At 43.0% G+C, this 25,324-nt stretch overlaps 1 protein-coding gene and 1 pseudogene across 4 annotated transcripts in view; both read left to right on the plus strand.

The window, feature by feature from the left end:
• TUSC3 (tumor suppressor candidate 3) overlaps positions 1 to 25,324 on the plus strand; it is a 139,607-nt gene that overhangs the window by 36,295 nt on the left and 77,988 nt on the right. For all 4 annotated transcript variants that reach the window (XM_034401328.3, XM_087874623.1, XM_087874622.1 and 1 more), the window contains one exon: positions 7,314 to 7,483. In XM_034401328.3, the coding sequence (XP_034257219.1) occupies positions 7,314 to 7,483 (170 nt within the window). The remainder of the gene's footprint in view (positions 1 to 7,313; positions 7,484 to 25,324) is intronic.
• LOC148112602 (uncharacterized) lies at positions 14,836 to 16,733 on the plus strand (annotated as a pseudogene).

Raw genomic sequence — 25,324 nt, forward strand, 5'->3', positions numbered from 1 at the left:
TTTGGATAGCGGCGGTGCTTCAGCGGTCTGCCCGGCACTCATGCCTTCATCCTGTTGCTGCTCGGCTTGCACAGTCAGCGTGAGGATAGACCTTCAAGAATACAGCCGCAGAGACGCTTTCGGGCGGCCATTTTCCCCTGCGGCTGCCATTTTGTCTCCAGACTCCATCGACTCCCAGCAGCTCTATCACGGATCTTTATCGAGCAGCCTGAGACTTCCCTAGAAACTAGCCTCCTATGCACGTCTGAGCCGGCTGACTCTTGTGCCTTCACTTGGGGTTTTTTGCCACCATGTTTCGGAACTCATTCCAGCGCTTACTGCAGAGCGGCCATTTCTCAGAGCCCTCATTAGTCATTATCTGAGGCCTTCTGAGGCAATTTTTGGTCTCTGCTCTTGAGCCGAGCCATCTATTGGGGGGACCCTTACCAGGGGTTGTTGGCACACCCTCGCCTCCCCTAAACCCCCCTCCACAAAAAAACCTATATATCTTTATATATATATATCTTTATATATATCTCCTTTGTTAAGAGGGCTGAATTCTGATTTACCATGGGCGATTCAGAACTTTCATCAGACCTTAAACAAGCCCATAGTCCTCCCAAGGCCCAATCTTCTGAGCTGTCCTCAAGGAAGGAGCCAAAGAAGCAGTCCAAACAATCATCGGGCTCTACTAAGTCCTCCACATCTAAGTCCCACAAGTCATCTTCTGTGGAGGATAAGGCCGCTAAGCAGAGACATGATGCCCTAGAGCGTTGCTTTGACCAGGCCCAGAGCAAGGCCCAGCCGCCAACTCCACCAGTCGGCCCTCCCGTGGTGGCACCCACATCACCACATCCGTTGGGCCCACAACCTTCTCCGGCCAATTTTCAAGGGGATTCGAGCGGGATCATCCTGGTACTCCAGATGGACGTTTTTGGTCAGCAGACCGACTTGGCCGCCCTGCCTTCAACCACAGCAGCCGTTTCTCTGTCCCAGCCTCTCCCGCCTCGTCGTGCACCAGAGGCCACCTATACTCCCACGGCGGCGGGGCTCCACCCGCCAGAGGGTCCCTAGCCCATTTATTACGATCTTCAGGCTATGATCTCGGCTACCCTCTCCAGGATGATGGCGGCTGGCTTTCCTCAAGGGGTTCCGCCTCAAGGACTTCAAACCCAAGGGCCCTCTCAGGCCTGCCATTCTGAGGCTTCCAGACCTGTCGTCCATCGTGCCGAGGTCAAACTCAGTGATTATTCTTTGCAGGAGTCGGTTCACAGCGATGACTCTCAATTTGACTACGACGACAACAGGGATATGGAGTTTTCGGATGACGAAGACACGTTGCCTGAGAAACCAGCCTTTACGGGTCTGTTCCGCCCCTCTCTGTTCAAGGCCTTACTCCACAAGGCCATTGCTACCACACAGTTGGCCTCTTCTCAGGCTTTTCCTGAAGGTGACCCCAATCCCCATGACGCACTCTTTACTTTGCGAAAGCTGGACCAGGAGTTTATCCCCTGCCCGCAGCTTTTCTCTGAAATAGTTCAGCGGCCCTGGTTCCAGCCCGGAGCTCTTGCGGCACCGAATGGCATTGACAAGAAGCTGTTCTGCTCGGTGCCCAATCTTCAGGATCTGCTTGCGTTTCCGTCAGTAGATGCTCCTATTGCTGCCTTGACTTCCTCTGCGGTCCTGTTCAACGACATTGTGGATGGTTTGCGATCCGAGGATAGGAGGGCTGAGCTCATATTCCGCAAGGCCCACCAGACAGCGGCCTGGGCCATACATGCCGCTACGTCTGCCTCGTTTTTCAACTGGGCTTCACTGATCTGGCTTCGCCAGCTTCAGTAGCGGCTTCCACCTGACGATCGGCGCCTCCACCAGGACGTTAACAAGTTGGTGGCTGCCACAGAATATTCCGCCGATGCGGCCCTGGTGACGGCCAAATTCGCCTCATGATCACTGGCCTCCACCGTCACGTCATAGCGCCTCTTGTGGCTTCGGCATTAGAGGGCTGATGTAAAGTCTAAATGGAGGCTTGCCTCTGCCCCATGTAAAGGCTCCCAGCTTTTCGGGGGGGTGCTGGACCCTATCGTCGTAGAGGATAAGGACAAACGAAAGATCATGCCATCCTCTTATCATAGAGCAGATCGCCGCTATTTCCCGTACAGCCAACGACAGTCCTTTCGGGTACCAGCAGCTCCACCACTTACTGGCCTTCATCTTTCTCCTATGACCATCCCTCTGACCGGACTGCCTTTCGAGACTGCGCTAGACGTCAGCAGCCCACCAAGCACCCCTTTCGTGGCATGGGTTCATGACCCTTCAGGTGAGCGAAATGACTGCACCAAGTCCTACCCCATCAGGGGCCGTCTCGGTTACTTCTTTCACCAGTGGTCGCTCTCGACGGACAAATGGGTCCTCCAAACTATCCGCCTCGGTCTGACCCTGGAATTCTCTTCCTGCCCTCCCAATCGATTCATCCGATGTCTGGTCTCCACCAACCCTGAAAAGAGGCACCTGATGTCCATGGAAATACAACATTTTCTGGACATTTGCGCTATAGAGCCGGTTCCCACAGAACATCGTGGAACCGGTTTCTACTCAATATTTTTCCTCGTTCCAAAGAATTCCGGGGGCTGGAGGGAGATATTGGATCTAAAAGAGTTGAACAAATTGATCGCTTACCACCGATTCAAGATGCAGTCCCTTCACTCCATCTTGGGCTGCATCAGGCGATCGGACATGATGACTTCCATCGACCTCAAGGAGGCCTACCTCCACATACCGGTCAGACCATCCCACCGGCGTTTCCTCCGGTTCTCTTATGCCAACCAGGACTTCCAGTACAAGGCCAGGCCGTTCGGACTCTCGGTCCCCGAACCTTTACGAAGATCCTCGCAGCGGTCGCCGCTTCTTTCCGACTCATTCTCATCAGTGTCCTCTGCTACTTGGACGACATCCTTGTCCTCTCCGCCTCCAACCAGAGTGCCCTCAAGGACCTGGAGGTTGTACGAGACACCTTGCAATGGCACAGGTTTTCTCTGAACCTGGAGAAAAGCCACTTGCAACCCACCACTCGTATCCTGCATCTTGGTACGATCATCGACTCAGCTATGGGTCACATTTTTCTGGCCCCGGATCATCGTCTGAGCATCACAACTTCAATTTCGCAGGTTTGATCATCCCAGACAGTCCCCGTCTTGCAGCTGTCCCAACTGCTCAGGAAACTTATCTCGTGTATCAACATCGTTCTATGAGCTCGCCTCCATTCCCGTCCCCTTCAGTGGTACCTCCTACCGTATCAGAAGTCTCTGGGCAGCAACTCCAGGCTGTGAGTCAGGCTTCCATGTTCAATCAAACGGTCCCTCTGTTGGTGGACCTCCCCCGCAATAACGAGGGGTGTATGTTTCAGGAGCCGCACAGAATGAATGTGACAACGGACGCGAGCCTGCTGGGTTGGGGTGCCCATCTTTCTTCCAAGATGGCCCAAGGCCGTTGGTCGCCAAGGGACCTCCAACACGATATAAATTGGCTGGAGCTGAGGGCGGTTCACCTGGCCCTTCGACACTTTCAGCCCGAGATAGAGGGGCAACATGTGCTGATCTTAACGAACAACACCACAGCCAAAGCGCATGTCAATCGGGAGGGCGGCACTCGCTCCAAGCTTCTGTTGGACGAAGCCATATCTCTTCTTTCCTGGGCAGAGGAGCACATACTTTCCATCTCGGCTCAACACATCTCTGGGGCGGACAACACCCAGGCGGACTGGCTGAACTGTTCCCAGATCAATCATGCAGAGTGGCGCTTGGACCCTGCGCTCTTCCGGGAACTGTCGACCAGGTTCGGGGTTCCCCTTCTGGACTTGTTTGCGAGCCCCTGCAACGCACAACTTCCTCGATTTTTCTCCCAGTCCCCCAATCCGACGTCCTAGGGAACGGATGCTCTCTGCTGTCCCTGGCCTCCCGGACTGTTGTACCCTTCCCGCCCCTTCCGCTCATCCCAAGAGTGGTGTGCAAGATCCTGTCAGAGGGTGCGGAGGTTCTCGTCGCCTCGCATTGGCCGCATTAGCCATGGTATGCGGATCTGCTGGACCTGTCGGTCTCCCATCTCTGGAGGATCCCCCAGGACTGGATCTCTCTCAGCCAGGGAGCCATCCAACACCCGGAGCCAGGATGGCTCCAGTTGGCCGTCTGGCATTTGATTGGGTCCTCCTGAGGGACAACCTGTTGGGGCGGGTTATTTCCACCATGCAAGCCTCTCACCGAGCTTCTACTACTCGGATCTACGAGGCTACCTGGCGGGCCTTTCGATGCTAGTGCTCCACGAATAACATCGATCCAGCCAGGACCTCCGTGCCTGCTCTTCTCGAATTTCTTCAGGACGGTTTTGACAAGGGCCTTGCGCCGAATACTCTCCGCCGCCAGGTGGCTGCCTTGAACTTTGTTTTACTGGGCACATCAGATTGTCCTCTCGCTGGACCCGAGGATTCGAACCTTCCTTCGAGGGTTTACTGATTTGAAAGAAGATAAGCAATATTTGCAATTGGAAGAAGAAATATCAATAGCTTGTGCTATGCTGATGACACACCCCAATAGCCCAAAATGCAAAGGATCTGCAAGCTCTTGGAACAAAAGTCAAGGAACACAGTGAAAATGGGGCTAAAATATAAAATATAAAGAAGACTAAACAGCAGGTATAAAGCCATTAGAATTGACAAGGAAGATATTAAACTGGGAGAGAGCTTCTTCTTTTTTAGGATAAGTTATCAATAATACAGGAACAAGCAGTCAAGAAATATAATAATAGTAGAGCAGTAATAAAGACTTTTGAAAATAAATTCAAAAATTTTGATATATCTATACCTACAAAGATAATAATAGAACAGGAAAAGGTATTCCCTGTGACATTCTATGGAATTGAAACTTGGATTTTGAAGAAACAGGATAGAAAAAGAATTGATGCTTTTGAACTGTGCTGTTGGAGAAGATTGCAGAGAATACCATAGATAGTGACACTTCCTGAATGTGCCATGGTGAGCTGTCATTTTGCTGGCTTTCACTGGCTAGCACAGCAGCTTTTATGAACAGAATTGCTGTCATAATCTCTCTGGAACAGGAGAAAGAAGAGCTTGAGATCATCCATATGACCCAGGACAGCTGCTCCTCATGAGTAGACTGCAGAAACTGCCATTTCATGCTGACTTATGCATGAAGTGGTGAGAATCAAGACTACATCACACTCTCATAACAGGAAACTGTTGTATTATTTTCTATAAATCATAAACAAGATAGTGGCTTTTATCCCATGAAGATTTATGAATTATTTTTGGGCAACAACCATACATTACATGACAGAACTATGTAAATCTAAACTACATGATATAGCTGAGTAGCAGCAAGATGGGAAATATTGTATATATATATTTGAGACTAGTTTCAACATTTGTTCTCCGAATGCATTAGTGAAAAGAACTTTCTTTTTTCAATAGATGTACACTAATACAGGCCAGAGAGGAAATTAACGTAACCTTCTGCCTGTTTGTCATATGTAGTGGCTGTTGCAGTAAAGCCCTTCAAAACGTCCTAATTACACCAAAAGACTAGCAGCCCAGGAAGAAAAAAGGAGATCTATAACCTACAGTGTAATGACTTCAAAACTATTAGGACAAAGATGTAGAAGGCTGGCAGAATTTATCCATAAACACCAACCAGCAGTCAGAAGACATGATGAAAACTCTTTAATTTCACAAAATATGGTCGGACTTAACCATAGTTTCAATTGGGAAACCAACCATCTTAGATCAAGCCAAGTCCAAAAATGCTAAGGAATTTCTAGGGACCTGGCACTCTGACAAATTAGCCTTCAGTAGACACATAGACATAAACCATATCTATATATTATGCAAAAGAGACAATCAACAAGCCAAAGAGGGAACAAAAAGATCAAAATACCTCCCCACAAGTAATGAGCACCCAGATGAGCATACATTATCTCCAAGATTAACATCAGACCAACAATCAAGTAAACAACACCCCAATCAAGGAACTGTGGAACAAGCCAACAGCCCAACCAAAGAACCTCTAAGACCATCCCCACCAACATTGACAGGACAAGCTATTAGAATATAAACTGAGAGCAAACTCCACCCCTTTATTGCACTGATGTTACCTAGCTTGGGTAATGAAAAATTTGCAAGAAAACAACTAAACTCAGAGATCACCAAGGACCCCTTCAAGTTCATCATTCCCTGTTGAGAGGACCAACATGTATAATTTCAAAATACTCACTTATTTTTTTTCCATTCACTCATTCATTCTGCAAATTTATATGGTGCTCATCTTAATCAAATAGGGAGGCTATTATGTTAGATGGCTGGAAGACAGTTTTGAAAGATCATTATTCATAATTGTAGATCTGCAGAGTGACATCCAGAGATTTAATATTGCACTTAATTTAATTGGGGGAAAATAGTTTTGTGATTTGCTTCCATAGTCACTCTTTGTCCATGAGTGATGGCATGAAGGCCAATAAAAAATTCCAGATGCTAAGGAGTAAAAAGCTGGACAAATAAGGCAAATGTTGAAGTATCTGGTCTGGTCCCAGCTGGTGAACTGGACAAAAGAGGAATTATTTCAGATTGGTCAGATTTATAGAACCATATCTTCACATCACCTATAATATATAGGCTTTTATATTGTCATATGTAAATTCTTTATTATGGATTGACAGCTACTATTAATACATGTTGTATCAGCAACTAACCAGTGAAATATGCGTTTCTGTAGCTGTTGGGGCAGGAAGAGGAATACTGGCACTTTGTTATGGCACTTACCTCTATTATTCTTTTGTGTTTCCATAGTACAAAATTGGCACTATATATGCGTAGTTAAATAATAGATTTTTCAAGAAGTTTTGATGTGAATGGAAGTCCCTTCTAAATAAGCTCAAATGGCTGAAATCTTCAGAGATTTCACTGTTTAAATATGGTATTTTAATTAATCCATGGGCTATTGTAATTTTATAATTACATTTTATTTTGATATTATAAATCTAATTTATAAATTAGATTTTATTTTGGAAAAAAGGCATCTGAAGTTGCTTACATTACTCAGTCTTGTTCTGTTCTTTCAAACATCATTATTTCAGACAAATTCAGGAACTTATACTACTAGAATTTCTCCTTAAACCAACTTTTCTACAGGGAAATGGCAGTATGAAATTATTCTAGCAGAAGCATCTATTAAGTTTGTGACTTCAGAAGTACAGCATATATATTTATGGCAACAACCTGGCATATAAAACTTTTTTAATGCAACCTTTATCTTTGTGTTTGATTTCAGAATCTTTTAGCAGAGAAGGTAGAACAGCTTATTGAATGGAGTTCAAGGCGCTCAGTCATCCGTATGAATGGAGACAAATTCAGAAGGTTTGTGAAGGCACCACCTCGCAACTATTCAGTGATTGTGATGTTTACAGCTTTGCAGCCACAGAGACAATGTTCAGTTTGCAGGTAAGTCTTCTCCTCTCCTTTCCTTTCCTTTCCTCTCCTCTCCTCTCCTCGCCTCGCCTCGCCTCGCCTCGCCTCGCCTTGCTTCTTCTCTCCTCTCCTCGCTTCGCCTCTCCTCTCCTCGCCTCCCCTGCACTCCCCTCCCCTCCATTAAAAGTTTCTTAGCTACTTAATACATCTAGCACTTCCCCCAACAGCTTGGATAGAGTGTCACACAACAATCCAAGAAGTCACTTGTTTTGTCAGATGGGCAGCCATACAGGCTTGAAAAATAAATAGATAAAGTCTGATAAGGGAATTTATTGTAGAAAAGCTAAGAAGCCATTATGAAAAAAAAATTATAAAAGTTTATAAAAGTTATAATAGTGTTCAAATGTCTTGCTCCTATCTTACCAGTTCCATGCAAAGAATAAAAAGAGATTCTTTGTTTAGAGGAGATACAGTACAGTTTTCATCTGCTTCTTATTCTGCTAATGGCCTGATCTACTATCAGGTTTGGACTATGTACACAATCCATATAGCGTCTGATCCTAATAATGCTGAATTGCCTCCAGTATGTCTCTGCAGGAAATGAGTTAAACATGAATCAGTTATTTTCTATTTGTAAAGTAAATTTATTATTTGTATTTACTTCCTTTGTTTATGTTTATGTTCATACCTATACTTGTCATCTTGTACATGTTTGACAAACAAATAAATAATTACCAAATCCAGCAATTTTTACTTGTGAACACTTTCAGTAACATATTTTTTAAAAGCATAATTGACATTTCATGGGTTTCTGCTTGGAACTTTGTTCCTGTTTCTATTTACTCCAGATATTTTTGTAACATTTTGGAGCCTATTTTGCATGACTAGCAGTCATAGCTGTGGAGAGTATGTATGAAAGAATGGCTGGCTGGAGGGGGTGGGAAAGAGGAACAGTATGCTTAAAATTGTATTAAAATATGCTACCTAAAAAGGAAGCAGTGATTTACTTCATTGGCAGTTGTGTAGATGGAATCTTACTATTCTGTAAAGAACTTGGTGCAGTTTATTTATTTAATTTTTATGTCACTAAATCTTACAACTTAATTGTGATTTATAACAGTAGACCAATACATAGCAAATTCTAGAATAGATAAAAATACAGCAGTCAGTAAAAATTTCATAAAAACAATATCCATTATATAGTTTAATTTCTATAATATTTTCTATATTGCTTAACACATTGTAAGCTGCCCTGAGTCTCCAGAGAAGGGCGGCATATAAATCAAATTTTTAAAAAAAATTACTTAAACTCTTGTTGATACCTTGTAACATTCAATTGGATGAAATATTACATCATAGAATAACAATTTTGGAGCAACATAATCCAAAATACTTACAGAATGCATGGATCCTTGATTACCATGGGATTGAAATTTGGCAAATTTGATAACACTACCATGTCTTCTGATTACACTTCCTGGAAACCTGTAGGTTGTAGGGCACAAGGAAAGTTGGGAAGGGTATATCCCCACTTCTTCCTCATCTCCCTTTGGCCCCTGCACCCAGTCAGCTGTCCTTGAAGTGACTGACCATTGGCTGCTTTAGACTGAGGCAAAATTTGAAACATGATAGTGACCAGTGAGGGAAGAATAAAAGAGAGACCTTGCTGCCAAGGTAGGGCTGGCTGGTAGTGGTCTTACCACCTGGAGGGATGGGGCCTTTGGAAACACACTGGAATGGAGAGCGGTGAGGTGGTGGTGGTACAGTTTACTTAGTAGTCCATAGCTTCCTTTGTCCTGCCTCCTCCAGCAAAGTGGCATGCAGTTCTGTGAGTTAGCTGAGGAAGAGGAGGAGGAAAAGGCTTCAGTACAGTTTTTCTGAGGATCATGAGGGAATGGAAAATGGTGCAGTCTTATATGTGGAAAGAGGGAGGACAAAGGAGTAACTGGGATGCCTGCTGGCAAAGTATGGCTGGCTGGGGGAGGAGGCTGCTGCTACTACTGATGCTTCATTGGGTCTCTTCTGAAGGTTATGAGACAAGAGGAAATGAGTGATTCTATCAGAAAAAGTGGTCCTGGAAGGGAAACATGATTACGATATATCACCAAATTGATTTGTGTATTTTAGTATTTTAATTATTTTAATTACCTAGTTAAGTTTCTGAATCTCATAGTTTAGATTAGATTTGCTGGGCTGCAATGAAATACATTGTTAGGAAAAAATTGTCTTAGTCTGTGCAACTGCAGAAGCACTCGAGGCATTCCTGTGTTCTCTGTAGCATGCTGAAGAGAGCAGACATGTTCATGAGTTGTTGGTGTTGCACACTATAGGAGTTGCTAAAGGTACTCATAAGTAAACACTTGCAGTTTTAGCAGCACCTACGCCTGCCTTAAGACATGCTTGGGGAGAAAATGGTTGCCAGAATTAGTTATACGCTGAGCTCTGTTTGGCTTTTTATATGTCCATAAAGTTCCTCATTGTGTTCACCTTCAGTTTCCTTTTTCCAGGAAATACACTCTGAACAGGTTCCTGTAGTGCCTTTTTTGAGTGACAGGTTGGCATGACAGAATTGGTTTGGCAAACAGTAAAGGGGCTTAGTGTTTGTTGCCAAGAAACTGCTTTATCCTCAGGAGGGTGAAGATCAGGAATGATCAGAGCAGCTTTAAATGCTTACTGCCCTGATTATTACATGAAAGAGCTAGTAACACATTTCATTATGCTGATCTTGGTGTAAATCTTTTTGTTCATGGGATTTTATACTGCATAAATATTGTCATTTCATAAAAGGATCCCATTTACCGACGGGGCAGGGAAGAAGAGGGCTTAAGATTCATCTTTTACATGCTATAGGCTGTGAACATATCCCATTAATTTCAGTAGAATCTATCTATAAATAAATATTAGGACTGCAAGCTCATCATTTCATAAGAATGCAGCTGGACATTAAAAAAAGAAACAATTAATTCATTGCTTCTAGTTCAAAACATTTTAAATAATTTAGATTTAACATCTCAGCTTTGCTACAGGAAAAAAAAAATGAAGTTGACATTTATTTACCTGAAAATAAGAGAAAGTTAATATTTCTTGAACAATTAAGCAATTAAAAGTTGGGAATTTCAAACATGTATATATAGAAGATAAATTCTGGTCATGTATGAAGTTTGCTGAAAAACTTAAAAGTATTCCCTATATACTGTTTTACAGTAAGGAAATGAACATGCTGTCAGCACTAGAGTAAATGCAGGTTGAAGTGACATCGAAACCTGACACATGCATTAAGAACACATAGACATTTTAATGATTCTTTTTTACATTTTGTGTTAGAATTACTTTGAAGTGGTTAGATATACTCAGAGATTTAAGATCTGTGAGCCTCCTTTTGTAGAATATGGTTGTATATTCATGTTTTGAATTTGAAGTATTAAAAATGTGAAGAATATTTTCAGTTTTTAAAATGATGTTCCTGTTTTAGCATTAATTGCTGGTATAAAAAAGGAAATATTTTCAAATATTTATATTATCTATTTTCCAGAGAATCTCTGCTAGAGAATATACTGATACCCTTTGGAATGAAAAGCATAATAGGATATGTTTGTTTTAGGAAAGGAGAATTATGCTGAGAAATCAGAGGAAACATTGGTTTTGAATATTTTCTTTCCATCTTCTATAATCATGCCATTATGTATAGGCTGCAGACTCCAATGAACTGAGAACCTTCACTTGAGTGTTTTTTTTCCTTAAGAATTTGCAAACGTTATGGTTTGGAAGACAAATATTGTGTGTTGCCAATCTCTGCAAACAGAATGATAGTGGATAGAAGGCCAAGGCACCAGTGCTTGCTAATAATCTTTGCTTCTCCTGGGGCCAGCACAAGAAAAATAAATTATGCAAAGTAAATAGCCTTGCTTAATTGCTGTAATTAGTCAGGTTCAATGATTCTCATTTCTTCATATTGGGTTTTTTAAAAATGTGGACTTGAGCCATAGCTGACCTTGAGAGACTGGGGTATTATGTAAACATACTCATCACAGCCACCATCCTCCATATCCAAGTTATCGAAAAAAAGTAAGGAGGGTAATCTTTTGGTCACCTAAAGTAATCCCACTGACCACTAATAAAATAAGTCAGTGCATCACTTAGGTCTGCCTCTTATCATTGTCGCACTTGAACATTCGGGAGCTAATGATGCCTCTGGAAATTAAGGATTTTCTCCTCCTATTCTGGAAAGCTAAGTGAAACTATCAATTTTGCTCAGCAAATGTAGTGGAAAAGCAATCTCCTCTATCAAAAAGTGGCTATTCAAGCTGTACCTAAAACTAGTGAAAGTTGGATTGTATCTGTATCAAGTAAATGAGTAAAATTAGAAACTGACACTGTGAAATATCTGAAAGTATATTACTAGTTTAACTGTAATAGAGTCTAATGTCAACTCTCCCAGCAGTTCATAGCGTGCTTTCTGCCTTTTCATTGTCCTCTAATCTTTCCTCTTTTTTCTTTTATTTCAGTTTATATTGCTTTTCAGAGAAATTATTTCTTATAAAAGTTCACATCAATAATCATAAAAGGTTTACGATTAGAGTTTACAAACTAAAAGAGACAATACACAAAAAGTGGAGGAAAAAATAAACCAGCAAGATTCAAGGTTATTACATTGATATCCAGATCTTTATAGCCAGGTTGACCACCAATGATGTTGGTGATCATCACTGAAGAGAATATAATTGTTCTTAATCCCACAGGTAATAAATGAAACTAAAATTTGCTGCTCATTGTCTGTCCAGAATTGGAACAATTGCCAGTAAGAAGAGAAATATTTTATCTGTCAGGAAGAAACAAAACCCACTTTCTAGTAGCTGTCCCTTCACGTGTGTGTGTGTGTGTGTGTTTCAGGGTTTACAAGATCAGGCCTTCTGAGGCTTATATTTTACTGGTTTTTGTCAACATGAGGGTGGGAATCCTCTTGCACTTCTAATGCTGCTGACCTACAATTCCCATCCTACCATTATCCATTCTGGGAGTTAAAGTTTTGCAATATCTTGAGACCATAGATTCAGCAAAAGGTCTGGAATTTCCCCATCTCTTCTCCTGAGCTGGGTAAAACGGGGAGAAGGCATTCTACTTTGTGTTCACTGGAAATTTCTTGTGGGACTGTTTATTTCTCATTACTTTAACAAAGATGCAAAATCTTAGGGATAAGCTCTTGAACATGTTTATGATCCCCTGAACATAGGCCAGCATCAGATTTACCACACACAGCTACTGATTTAGATAATTGCTTGTAAAAGTTAATGTGGATGATAAGTAATGAGCTTTTAGTATACATGCATAGATAATATCCTTCCTGCAAGCCAAGATTGTTGCAGCTTCAGTAAGACTTGATGACATTGCACACTACAATGTGTAAGGGTATTGGTAATACCCTTTGGAAGTCTCTGGGACCATTCAAATCTACCAAGCAAAATGTGAGACCCTTCAGACTATACGTTTATAGTCATAATTCAACATGCAAGCAAAGCCTATCCATTTTTCAGGCCATGTTGGCGATGTTACTAGTAGCCATTTGTCTATGAGTATAGGTAGTCCTCAGTTTACGATTACAATTGAGTCCAAAATTTCCTTTGCTAAGCAAGATAATTGCTAAGTAAATTTTGCCCCATTTTACAACCTTCCTTGCAACAGTTGTTAAGTGTATCACTGTACTTGTTATGTTAATAACACGTTTGTTAAGTGAATCAGCTTTCCCCATTGGCTTTGCTTATCAGAAGGTTGCAAAATATAATCACGTGATCCTGGGACATGGCAGCCGTCATAAATACATGCCAGTTTCCAAGCACCCAAATTTTAATCATGTGACCATGGGGATTCTGCAGTGGTCATATGTGTGAAAAACATAAGCCACTTTTTTCAGTGCCTGTGTAACTTTGAAAGGTCACTAAATGAATGGTGGTCACATTATACAGGACTACCTGTATAATGTTACGTTATACAGGACTACCTGTATAACGTGCCTATCTGCAGTAGCAGGGTATGCATGTAAAAAACTTTCTTATGAACTGAAATGCTGCATTGGTTCCCTTAAGGAGTGGGATTTGGTGCTTAAGGTATTGGACTGGCATCAGAGAACCAGGTTTAAGCAATTATTTTCTCTCTTAGACAAAGATATCTTAGAGGTTATAGTTAGGAGAAAAAAAGGGGGAAAGGAGCTCCTGAAGGAAAGTAGTATATAAATCTAACAAATAAATGTTAGCAAACAAATGTGGAAGCATTTGCATGTCTGGAAAGCCTCCCATCAGCAGACAACTGTGCTGAATATACGTAGATCAGCTGTTCAGTTATATCCTCAGTTCTACTTAGGGGAATTCAATGCAAAAAAATCTGCAGCGTTTTGGCTTTTGTTTTCCCATGATGTTTACAATATTGAAGAGCTGAATTGATTTATTTCTGGTATAGCTGCATTGCAGTAGAAATCAGTCTGAGCCTCATGTTTGTATAGGTATACATCCATATACACAGACACTGTGGGTCCATTTCTCTTTTGATGGAGATCTTATTTTACCCTTGCTCCTGGCTGTTGACTTTCAGGTCCTATAAGTGGGTTGTTTACTTGATAGCTTTGCAGCTCTTCCCCCATTTCCGAGATGATATGTGCTTGACTACTGTTCTGTTCTCCTGTGCGCTGCTTGGAGAGTCCAAGCTCTGGGATTTCCTCAGGCTGGTTGGCCAGTGACTGGGTTGAATTTGCATAGCCACGCCTCTTCCTCCCATGATCCTTCAGTGTTTCAACTCAGTCAGCCTAGAGTGACTTATCCTTGTTCTCTCCAGTACTTAAATTTTACAAAAATTATTCTAATAGCCACAATTATTACCCTCTTCCTCTCTAATTGACTTGAACTTCATCAATAATAATAAAAAAAAAACTATTCCAAATGCCACGCAACGGCCAGAGGCTGCTCCGTGGAGCAGGATAGCTCCGGAGCTCTTAATTGCTGCAATTGCGAGTGCAGCAGCTCTGCTTTAACTAAATTAGCCCTTTGAGCAGGAAAGCAGCTTTGGAGGATCTTTTTGGCTCTTAAAGGAAAAGCGTGAGTTGGGCGAGCGGCTCCAGCGCTCACAAATCACATTGCTGATTTGGCGCTTGTAATTGGTGGTTTGGCTTGGGGACTGTAGTGTCGGTTCCGTGCCATTTTGTTTGCTGCTGACTCATTGTACTTGCGCAGGGGGCTATTGGAGCTGCGTCAAGCCTAAAATTACAGCAGTTGTAATTACGCTTGCAAACTGTAGTGTCGGTTTGGTGCTTTTATTACTAGAATTGGAGACAGAGAAGTAATATTGAATCAGTTGCTATTCAAGTGCTCTTGTAATTAAAATCTGCTTATTCATTCAAGATGGCGGATCGCAGTTCAACTCACACTAAAGATACTGCAGCCTCATCTTCTACTTCCAGGAAAATGATGTCTTCTGATCAAAGTAAGGCAATCAATACACCTGTTGGGCATTCCACTAGATCCAAGGCTTCTACTTCCACAGCTGCTGATAAAGATGCAGAACGTAGGCAAAAAGCCCTAGAAAGGCAATTTGCTAAAGCCAAAAAGCAGGCAGAAGCCTTTACAAGCTCAAGGCCCCTCCCAAGCCAGCCTGAGGCCAATATTTCTCTAGATCAGGGCAGCTCTTCTTCTGCACAGCCTGAGGATAAATTAAACTGGTCTCCAGACCCAATTCAGGATTTCCCAGAAGAAATTATTGATTGTGCTGAGGATGCCATTCCCTTATCTAGTCAAGACACATCAGACCAGGTAGCCATTTCAGCCCCCAGAAAGGCAGCTCCCTCAGCCACATTCACTCCTACAGCGGCGGGGCTCCGCCCTGAGGAGAGCCAGAACCCTGTCCTTTCTCAGGAACTCTGCCACAACCTGGCCCAGACCATTGCACAGGGCATTGATTCAGCCCTTCTAAGGAGGGGCATACCTGCTCCCACTTCCAGCGGGACTACACCCAATGTGCCTCAGGGTCAGCCTGACAGATCTTATTCTCATGCTCCTCATTCACCCCATGAGTATCAGGGCAGCGAGATTTCCTACACTGGCGAGGAGGAAGACCTTGCAGAGCTTGAGCTATATGAGGATGAAGTAGATCACCTGACAAACCGGCATTCACTGGTCTTTTTAATCCCAGCATGTTTAAGACCTTACTATATAAGGCCAAAACTACTGCAAACTTAGGGGTGGCATCTGGGGCATTGGAGCCCTCTACTGAGCAGGACCCCAGCACCCGTCTTTTCACTGAACCAGTAATTACTCAAGAGGTTGTTCCTTCCCCCAAATTGTTTGTAGACATTATTCGAAAGCAATGGAACCAACCTGGATCCTTGTCCAATCCCAGTGGATTGGACAAGAAGATGTATACTGTATAGCAAGAAGTGGAGGATATGCTTAAAGTACCGGCTATAGATGCTCCCTTTGCCAATCTGGCCTCCTCAAATATTCTTCCATCAGACTCAGCTGAGGGGTTAAAAACCGAGGATAGGAAAGCAGAGATGTCACTTTGTAAAACACATCAAGCAGCTGCCTGGGCAATTAGATCAGCCACAGCAGCATCCTTTTTTAATATAACATCTCTTCTGTGGCTACGCCAGATGTAAGCACGTGCACCACCAGGGGATGTCAGATTACATCAGGACATCAACAAATTGATAGCGGCTGCAGAATATTCTGCAGACGCTACCCTTAACGCTGCCAAATTTGCTTCCAGGGCGTTGGCATCTAATGTTACATCCAGACGCCTGCTATGGCTTCGCCATTGGCAAGCCGATATGAAATCCAAATGGAAGCTGGCATCAGCTACCTTCCAAGGAGGCAACCTTTTCGGCCAGGTGCTAGATCCCATTTTAGTGGAGACCAAGGACAAACGGAAGGTGCTTCCATTTTCACATAGAAGGGCTGACAGGAGATACTTCGCCTTTTATTGCAGGCAGTCCTTTCGTGGGCCTGAGGGCAGTTACTCCGCCCCCTCCTCCCCCTCCTCCTTCTCCTACCAGAGGACCTACCTTCCCCCCACCAATCGTTCCCAGGATAGAGCTTTGTTCAGGGACAGGCCCTGACAGGCTCAATCACAGAGACCCTTTCGAGGAGCTAGCGGTAGACCCTACCGCAGATCCAAGTGTCTCTCAGTCAGGGGTTCCCATTGGAGGCCGTCTCTCGTTGTTTGCCGCCAGTGGGAACTAACCACAGCCGATGCCTGGGCTCTGCAAACAGTCAGGCTCGGTCTCACCAGCGTTGTGGAGTAGGAGTCGGAGTCGGAGGAAATTTTGGGTACCTGGAGTCAGAGTCGGAGGTACAAAAAAACTGAGGAGTTGGAGTCGGAACATCTACCGACTCCATAGCCCTGACAGTGCTGTGGAGTCGGAGTCGAGGAGTCGGAGTTGGAGGAAATTTTGGGTACATGGAGTCAGAGTCGGAGTCGGAAGTACAAAAAACTGAGGAGTCGGAGTCGGAGTCGGAACATTTATCTCCCGACTCCACAGCCCTGGGTCTCACCCTAGAATTCTCTTCCATCCCACCAAGGAGATTCATCTCCTGCACTCTACCCAGAGGTACCCACCAAGAGGTCTCTGATGGAGGCCGAGATCCACCACCTGCTCTCCATACAGGCCATAGAACCAGTACCTGTACAACAGCGGGGTCTCGGCTTCTATTCGATTCTCTTTCTGGTTCAGAAAAAATCCGGGGGCAACATGGGAATCTTAGATCTCAAAAGACTCAATATGCACATAAAATACAAGCGCTTCAAGATGCAATCCCTAACCACCGTACTAAATTGCATCAGACAAGGGGATCTGCTCACATCCATAGATCTCAAAGAAGCCTACTTGCATATACAAATTCGGATCTCACACAGGAAATATCTCAGATTCTGCTACGCAGGACAACACTTTCAATACAGAGCCCTCCCCTTCAGTCTCTCCTCTGCCCCCAGAACCTTTACCAAGCTCCTGGATTTTGTGGCGACCCATCTTCGGACCTGCCCCATCAGGCTCCAATGTTACCTAGACGATATTTTGATCCAGTTGTCATCCCTCAGACAGGCAAGGCAGGATCTCTCAGAGACGATACACACACTTCAGATCCATGGGTTTTCAATAAATCTGGAAAAGAGCCAGTTGACTCCCTCTCACAGTATTCTACACTTAGGGGCACGCATAGACTCACTCAGCTGTCAGGTATTCCTGTCACCAGAATGTCAGGCCAGCTTACAAGCCATGATACAGCAGGTCAGGTCATCCCGATCAGTGTCTCTAGCAGTATTGTCCCAGCTGTTAGGAAAGATGATTTCCTGTCTTGCCATAGTCCCTTGGGCAAGGCTGCATTCTCGGACCCTGCAATGGTTCCTATTACCAAGCCAACGAGCAGGCAACAGCCATTCCACGACCAGGGTACGAGTGCCACGCAACGTCCTACGATCATTGGACTGGTGGATGTCTCCTTCCCTAGAGAAAGGCTGTCTCTTCAAGGATCCTCCTCGATTAACACTGACCTCAGATGCCAGCCTATTCGGTTGGGGAGCTCACTTGGACTCCAGATGGTCCAGGGCAGATGGTCTCCACAAGATCTGTTACACGATATCAACTGGCTGGAGTTGAGAGCTGCCCATCTAGCTCTGTGCCACTTCCACCAATCGCTGAGGAACCATCATGTGTTGCTGTTGACTGACAACATCACCGCCAAGGCACACGTGAACAGACAAGGTTCTGATGTCCGAAGCGGCGAGTCTGGGCCCCTGGGCGGAATCTCATCTCCTTTCCCTTCAAGCGGAGCATATCTCAGGAGCGAACAATGAACAAGTGGACTGGTTGAGCAGATCAACCATCGACCAATCAGAATGGCGTCTCCACCCAGACCTTTTCCACCAACTGACAACCAGATTCGGCCCACCATGCGTGGCCCACTTCGCCACTCCCAGGAACAATCAATTACCACGATTCTTTTCCCGTTTTCCGACACCAGGGGCCGAAGCAACCGATGCCCTCAGAGCGCCCTAGCCTCAAAGGCTCCTCTATGCTTTTCCTCCGACCCCACTCCTTCCGAGGGTCATCTAGAAACTTCTGGACGAGTAGGCGGAGATTCTCCTGGTGGCACCACACTGGCCCAGGAGGCCGTGGTTTGCAGACCTAGTGGCACTGCCGGTATCCTTGGTGGATTCCACCAGACAGGATTTCTCTCAGCCACGGGGCCATACTTCATCCCGAGCCACAATGGCTTCAACTAGCCATCTGGCACTTGAGAGGGAAATCCTGAAAGGTTCCAGATTCTCAAGTGAAGTCATTTCCATCATCCAGGCTTCTCGCCGTCCATCTACTACCAGGGTCTACGAAGCCACGTGGTCAGCATTTTCTCGCTGGTGCCGCAGTTCGCACATAAGGCCTACCCTAGCCTCTATTCTGGATATTCTGAGCTTCCTCCATTCAGGCTTTAAGCAGGGGCTTTCTACCAACACACTCTGCAGGCAGGTGGCTGCTTTGGTGACCATAGTGCATTCTGAGGGCTCCACCACCCTATCTCAACATCCAAAGGTGAGGAGTTTCCTGAAAGGTACCTCCAATTTACGACTTCCTACCGTACATAGGTATCCCTCCTGGGATCTGCATCTTGTTCTACAAGCGCTCACAACCCCTCCATTCGAGCCGTTGGGGTCCACCAGTCTCAAGATTTTTACCTTCGAAGTCTCATTTCTAATAGCAATTACATCAGCAAGAAGGATCTCCGAGATGGCTGCTCTATCGGTGCGCAAGGACTTATGTATTTTCTACCCCAACAGAGTAATTCTCCGACTGGACCCGACCTTCGTGCCCAGAATCAATTCATGGTTTCACAGGGCACAGGAGGTCGTTCTACCGAACTTTTGCACCGATCCTACACATCCCAGGGAACGATGTTGGCACACTCTAGATGGCATTTCGCAAGTACATTGACAGAACCGCATCTTTCAGAAAAACTGAATCTCTTTTTGTATCATTTCAGCCCAGTTCCTTGGGAAAGAAAGTAACTCCATCCACAATTGCAAGGTGTCTCAAGGCTTGCATCGCAATGGCCTACGAGCACCAGGATAGACCACTTCCAAGGCACATTAAAGCGCATTCCACCCGCAGTGCCGCTACCACGGCAGCTTGGGCCACGCAGGCTTCCATTCTAGAAATTTGCAGGGTGGCTACTTGGGTCTCCCCTACCACTTTCATCAGGAACTACAAACTGGACACGTTGGCTCCGCCGAAGTTTCCTTCGGGAGAAGAGTCCTTCAGCAGGTTCTACCCGACGAAAGGCCCCTGGACCGCTCGGACTCCCACCCTAGGGATATTTAGCTTGGGTATATCCCAGAGCTTGGACTCTCCAAGCAGCGCACAGGAGAAGGAACATTGGAACTTACCTGAATGTTCGTTCTCTGTGCGCTGCAGGAGAGTCCAACCCCTCCCTAGTAGTGTCCTTTAGTGGTCCAACCCCCAACCTTGGGGTCCTTATCCATCATTGGAGCTATGTCATTTCCAGACCTCTTCGTCGAAACACTGAAGGATCATGGGAGGAAGAGGCGTGGCTATGCAAATTCAACCCAGTCACTGGCCAACCAGCCTGAGGAAATCCCAGAGCTTGGACTCTCCTGTGGTGCACAGAGAATGAACATTCAGATAAGTTCCAATGTTCCTTTTGTCTTGCCCTTTTGTATTGAGTAGATGTGATGCAATTGTTATCACTGTTGAATCTACAATGGCTTGGATACCATTGTTTTTGTTACTTGTCCTAAGTCTTTCAGTTGTAAACTCATCATGGATCCTTTTCAAACTGTTTCTGTGAGTTTAGGATACAAAAGGGCAAGATAGAAGTGCCCTTACACTGGAAGATTTATATGTGGATGTATCTCCTGAGCAGAGAATGAAAAATTGTTAAGGCTTTGTGGATCATTATCTAATAGTCTTGGTGCTACATTTATAATCTGTAATAAAGATTATGTTAATATTGATTCTTACTTAGTTACAGTGTAGCCATTGCCCAAAGGAAATATAGTATTGGATGAATATCTAAAAATGTAATGAAATGAAAATGTAAAAAGAATAAAAAATATTGCCTTCTACAGTTAAAATACCTTTTCATGATAGATACTAATATCCCATTTTTCTAGTTTAGAGCATCTAAAAGTAAGTGCAAAAAAAAAAAAAAAATCAAGCCATCAACTTCTCCCATCTGTTTGATGCTTTCATTAGTCCCTGCTAATTTCATTCGTCTCCAAGTGTTCTACAAGTGTGTCCATTGGCACAGAAGAAAGTGGGTGAAGAACCAAATAATTGAGTATTTTATGAAGGCCATGGCCATTAGGAGACTTTATTTAAGAATTAGTTGTTTTGCATTTTATAAATGTGTAAGTTCTGTTGCTTTGGTATCAATATCATAATTCTGTAAATGTTGCCTTAGAAGAAATTACATTGGAACTATTATTACCACCTTAACATGCACCTTTTTTCTCTTAGAATGGAATAAATTGGTTAGGGGTGGGTGTGTACAGTATTTCTTGGAGTATAAGATGCATTTCCCCCCCCAAAAAAGTGGGTGGAAATGTCTGTGCGGCTTATACAGCAAATATTGCGGTGAGTGGGAGGGGGTTGGTGCGGCGCTGATCAGCTGTTCTAGAATAGGTGGCAATGGCGAATGGGCTGCGGCGGTGGCAAACAGGTGGTGAAGGAGCAGCGGCCGCAGCAAACAGGTGACAATAGCGAACAGGCCGCGGCAGCAGAGAATGGGTCACAGTGAGTGGGCCAGATGAATACCGGATGGATGCTGGGAGGCAGAGGCAGATTTTTTTTTCTTGTTTTCCTCCCCAGAAGCTAGATGCGTCTTATAGTCCGGAGTATTTTATAGTCCGGAGTATTTTATAGTCCCAAAAATACAGTATATATAGCTTCTATATCTCTGCATTCCTTCATATGTTTATGCGTGTTCATAGGCTTATAAACGTGCTTTTCTCCAGAGGTGTATATACATAAGATTTAGGGAGTCAATTCATCCTATAACCCCTCCTGCCACTGTAATGATAGTTGCTATTTTTGATAATTTGATTTGTCCATTGATCAAACTTCAGTTCTAACGAATCTGATCTTCTCCAAGTTGATATTTTCCAATTATGTTGAAATTGCAATTCTCAAAATCTGTGCTAGGTGGAAATTGTAATACAAATCTATCTTGGATGTTTCCGTTTAGGGATAGATCTACTAGGAATGAGTGCAAAATTCCATTGTTATGTTTACACGTGCCTATGGCACTGAGCTTCACACAAAATATTATTTAAAATGTGACTTAAAGACTTCTTTTGGTCTGTCTTTATCTTCCATGCTGGCTTAATATCCTTAATATGCTAGAAGGGTTCCCTTTGGGCCCATTTGTTCTCTTGTACTTGAACAGAAGGTGTAGGCAGGTGGGAGCCTTCCTCTGAAAACTTCTCCCCAGCAGTTTAGTAAACTTGCTGCTGCTCTGTTGAAAGTATATGATACATTCCAACATTTAAATACAGTAAGCTCACCTAGAGAAAAGTCCTTTTACAGGAAGACTGTTGTCAGATTATTTTGCAGTTTTGTCAGGCTGAAGCTATTTCAGCTAGCTCAGTTTTGAAAGGAACGTCAGGTGTATTAAATGTAATAAAAAGATGAGGGCAACATTTTTTCATGCTGCTGTATTTGAACCTAACTGAACGTATGAGCAGTTTATCATCTTTAGTAATAATTTTTACTATATCTTGATGGAGATTTCAAGCTTTTACAGAGCTAGAAAAAGACATTAGGATCTATTCAGCAAACAGCCCACTGAGCATGCTGATTGGCTGCAGGTTGCTGAGGGGAAGGGATGGTGAAGAGAACCAGAAATGGAATAGTGTATTCTGGCTGGGGAATTCTAGGTATTGAACTCCAGGCCAGGGGTGAAATTCAGCAGGTTCTAACAGGTTTTGGAGAACCAGTAGCGGAAATTTTGAGTAGTAATTTTGAGAACCAGCAAATACCACCTCTGGCTGGCCTGAGTGGGGTGGGAATGGAGATTTTGCAATATCCTTCCCCCAGGAGTGGGGAGGGAAAGGGGATTTTGCAGTATCCTTTCCCTGGAGTGGGGTGGGAATGGAGATTTTGCAGTATCCTTCTGCCACTCCCACCAAGCCACACCATGCCCACCATGCCACGGCCACAGAACTGATAGTAAAAAAAATTGAATTCCACCACTCTCCAGGCATATTAAAGTTGCCCAGGTTGAGAAACACCGGTCAATTGGAGCTCTTAGCAGAACAACTTGCACTCCTGTCTTTCTTTTTCTGCAATGGTTCTGATTAAAAGTTATAAAACAAGGGATTTTTTAAAAAAATCTTTCCTGTGTGTTACCTTGACTCTCAACTCCTAAAGATGGCATAAGAAAGTTCATGAAATTTCCTCCTCTCTCTCTCTACTCCATAGGTATGGGATTGAGATCAGCCATTTCTTTTAGAGAAGAAGATATAGTTTTTCTTTTCTTTTTTAGCCATGAAAGTTTATTTTTGGAGCACCTGCTAAATTTCAACTGAGGATACAAATATCTATGACAGAGGCCTTATAGGGCAAAGTAAAACCTCACCCATTTCTCTGAACAAATTGTTTCTCAGATCTCTACTGTATAATATGTAAGCTAATGTAATGTAATGAGCTTGAAATCTAAGTCGAAATCTTTTGCCAAAGGTACTAAACATTTATCAATTAGTGAACAACTCATTCATAGAATGAGCTTTAATATAAAGATAGATATATTATTCAACTCTTTGTGGTTTTGCAGTAATGTAACGAAGCACGTTTAATGTAAATGATTGAGTCGGAGAGAATCGATTTTATTGTCTTGTTTTTGTATTCAAATTTCAGAATTTTTCTTTTATACTTCGTTTAATACAACTAAGCATTGCAGTTTTGACTTAAAGCTTGACATGTCTCATTCAGTGCTATTTGACTGCCCTCTACAGGTTGTTAATGAAGATGCTACTGTATAATAGGGTTCATTAATTAATGACAGTTCAGCACCACAGCTAGATGCTTTGCTTTCCAATTTTGTCACTTAAATAGGATTTTGAAAGACAAGAATAACTCTGTGCTCATCCACTAATATCAAAAAGATATGGGGAGTTTTCTCTCTTTGTTTCTACTACTAATGAACTCTTGGAAGTGAGCCCTTATTTTTCTTCTTACAACCATGGTGTAGAAATACTGGTTTTCTTTTCACGGAGAGATCAGTGCACTGAGCTAATGGGGAAATGCACCTTTTTCCCCAAGTGGCATTTTGTTTGCTTAGCAGTGACTGCACTCATCTTTCTTGAATGCCGGTTATTCTTCTGTGCCAAAATCTATAGTTACGCTGCAGTACACAGAAGACAGATCTCCCCAAGCAAAACTTGCAGCAAGAAAATATTTGGCATGCTCTGGAAACTGCATTAACCATTTTAGAAGTTTTCTTCACCACCACAATCTAAAAAATATGGATTTCAAAAAAAGATAATGTAGCTTTTCCAATTTGATGCCTTTGAGATGTGGAGCTTAGTTATATGTGGGTGGATGGATGGGCTGCACTAATGATGATGATGATGATGATATAATAATAATAAATAGCAATTTAATAAATGTACATTGATGGATGATTTAATTTTAATTTAATTTAATTTAATTTAATGTTTGAATTTATATACCGCCCTTCTCCCGAAGGACTCAGGGCGGTGAACAGCCAGAAGTAAAAAACATCAAATACAAAATTTAAAAACAATTTAAAAATAAATTAAACATTTTGGCCTGACAGTTAAAATCCCCCATTAAAAATCCAAATTAAAATACACAATTGGAGAGATTAGGCCAGCCCGACTTGATGAAATAAAAAGGTTTTGAGGGCCCGACGGAAAGTACGTACAAATTTTAACAATTTACAATTGTTAAAACATTTTAAAAACAGAGAAGAATAAAACTATGAAAACAGCACAAAGCAAAGGAATAATGATGGCAAAGGAAATTAGTAGAGGGAAACAGAGACGACGGAAAGGGCATCGATTATCATCTTTAAAAGGTGAAAGTCAGATTTTAAGACCCTTTGAAATAGCAGTAGGATACATTTGAATTTGCGAGGAATCTCATTCCAAAAGACGGGTGTTGCTACAGAGATGGTGCTCTTCCCGGGTCCTGATAAATGGCATTTTTAATCGAAAGAACCTGGAGTGTGCCAACCTTGACAGATGAATCCGCTGAAGCAGATATTAAGGGTAACTAACAGGTGGTTCCTCAAGTAAAAAAAACCCAACCTGTGCTGTGTAAGGCTTTATAGGTCATGACGAAGTTCCTTGATTGCTAATGAGTCAAGTTATTTGAACTGTATTAATCATCTGATGAATCTGATTATTTAACAAGCCCTTAAATATTCTTTTGGTAGGTTGGTTGGTCTTGCTTTTGTCAGTAATTATCATGAGATAAGTAAGATCTGAAGTTTATTTATGTTAATAAATTTATATGCCGCTCATCTTGTGATTCAAAGTGGCTCTGGGTAGCATATAAGTTTATGAGATGAGGTTGAAGATTCAGCAATTGTATGAGAAATTATTTGACTGAATATAATGTATTCGTTGTTTTTGTATCACCTACCTACTAAGAAAATCATCAAGGTGGCTATGGCAGATTCTAAATAAAAACAATGTTAAAGCCTTAGGAACAATATGAAATGTCCATCAATTTGAGCTTACGTCCTAATAATTTTATGAATCCATCTAGGTAGTTTTGCTGTTAATAGTATTGATGTATTTATTGCAATTTGTAGTGCCAATTCTGCATGGAGACCTGGCAATTTACTCAGTTTACAT

Source organism: Pantherophis guttatus, chromosome 8 (assembly GCF_059756535.1).
Source record: "Pantherophis guttatus breed Tessera chromosome 8, ASM5975653v1, whole genome shotgun sequence".
Taxonomy (NCBI): domain Eukaryota; kingdom Metazoa; phylum Chordata; class Lepidosauria; order Squamata; family Colubridae; genus Pantherophis; species Pantherophis guttatus.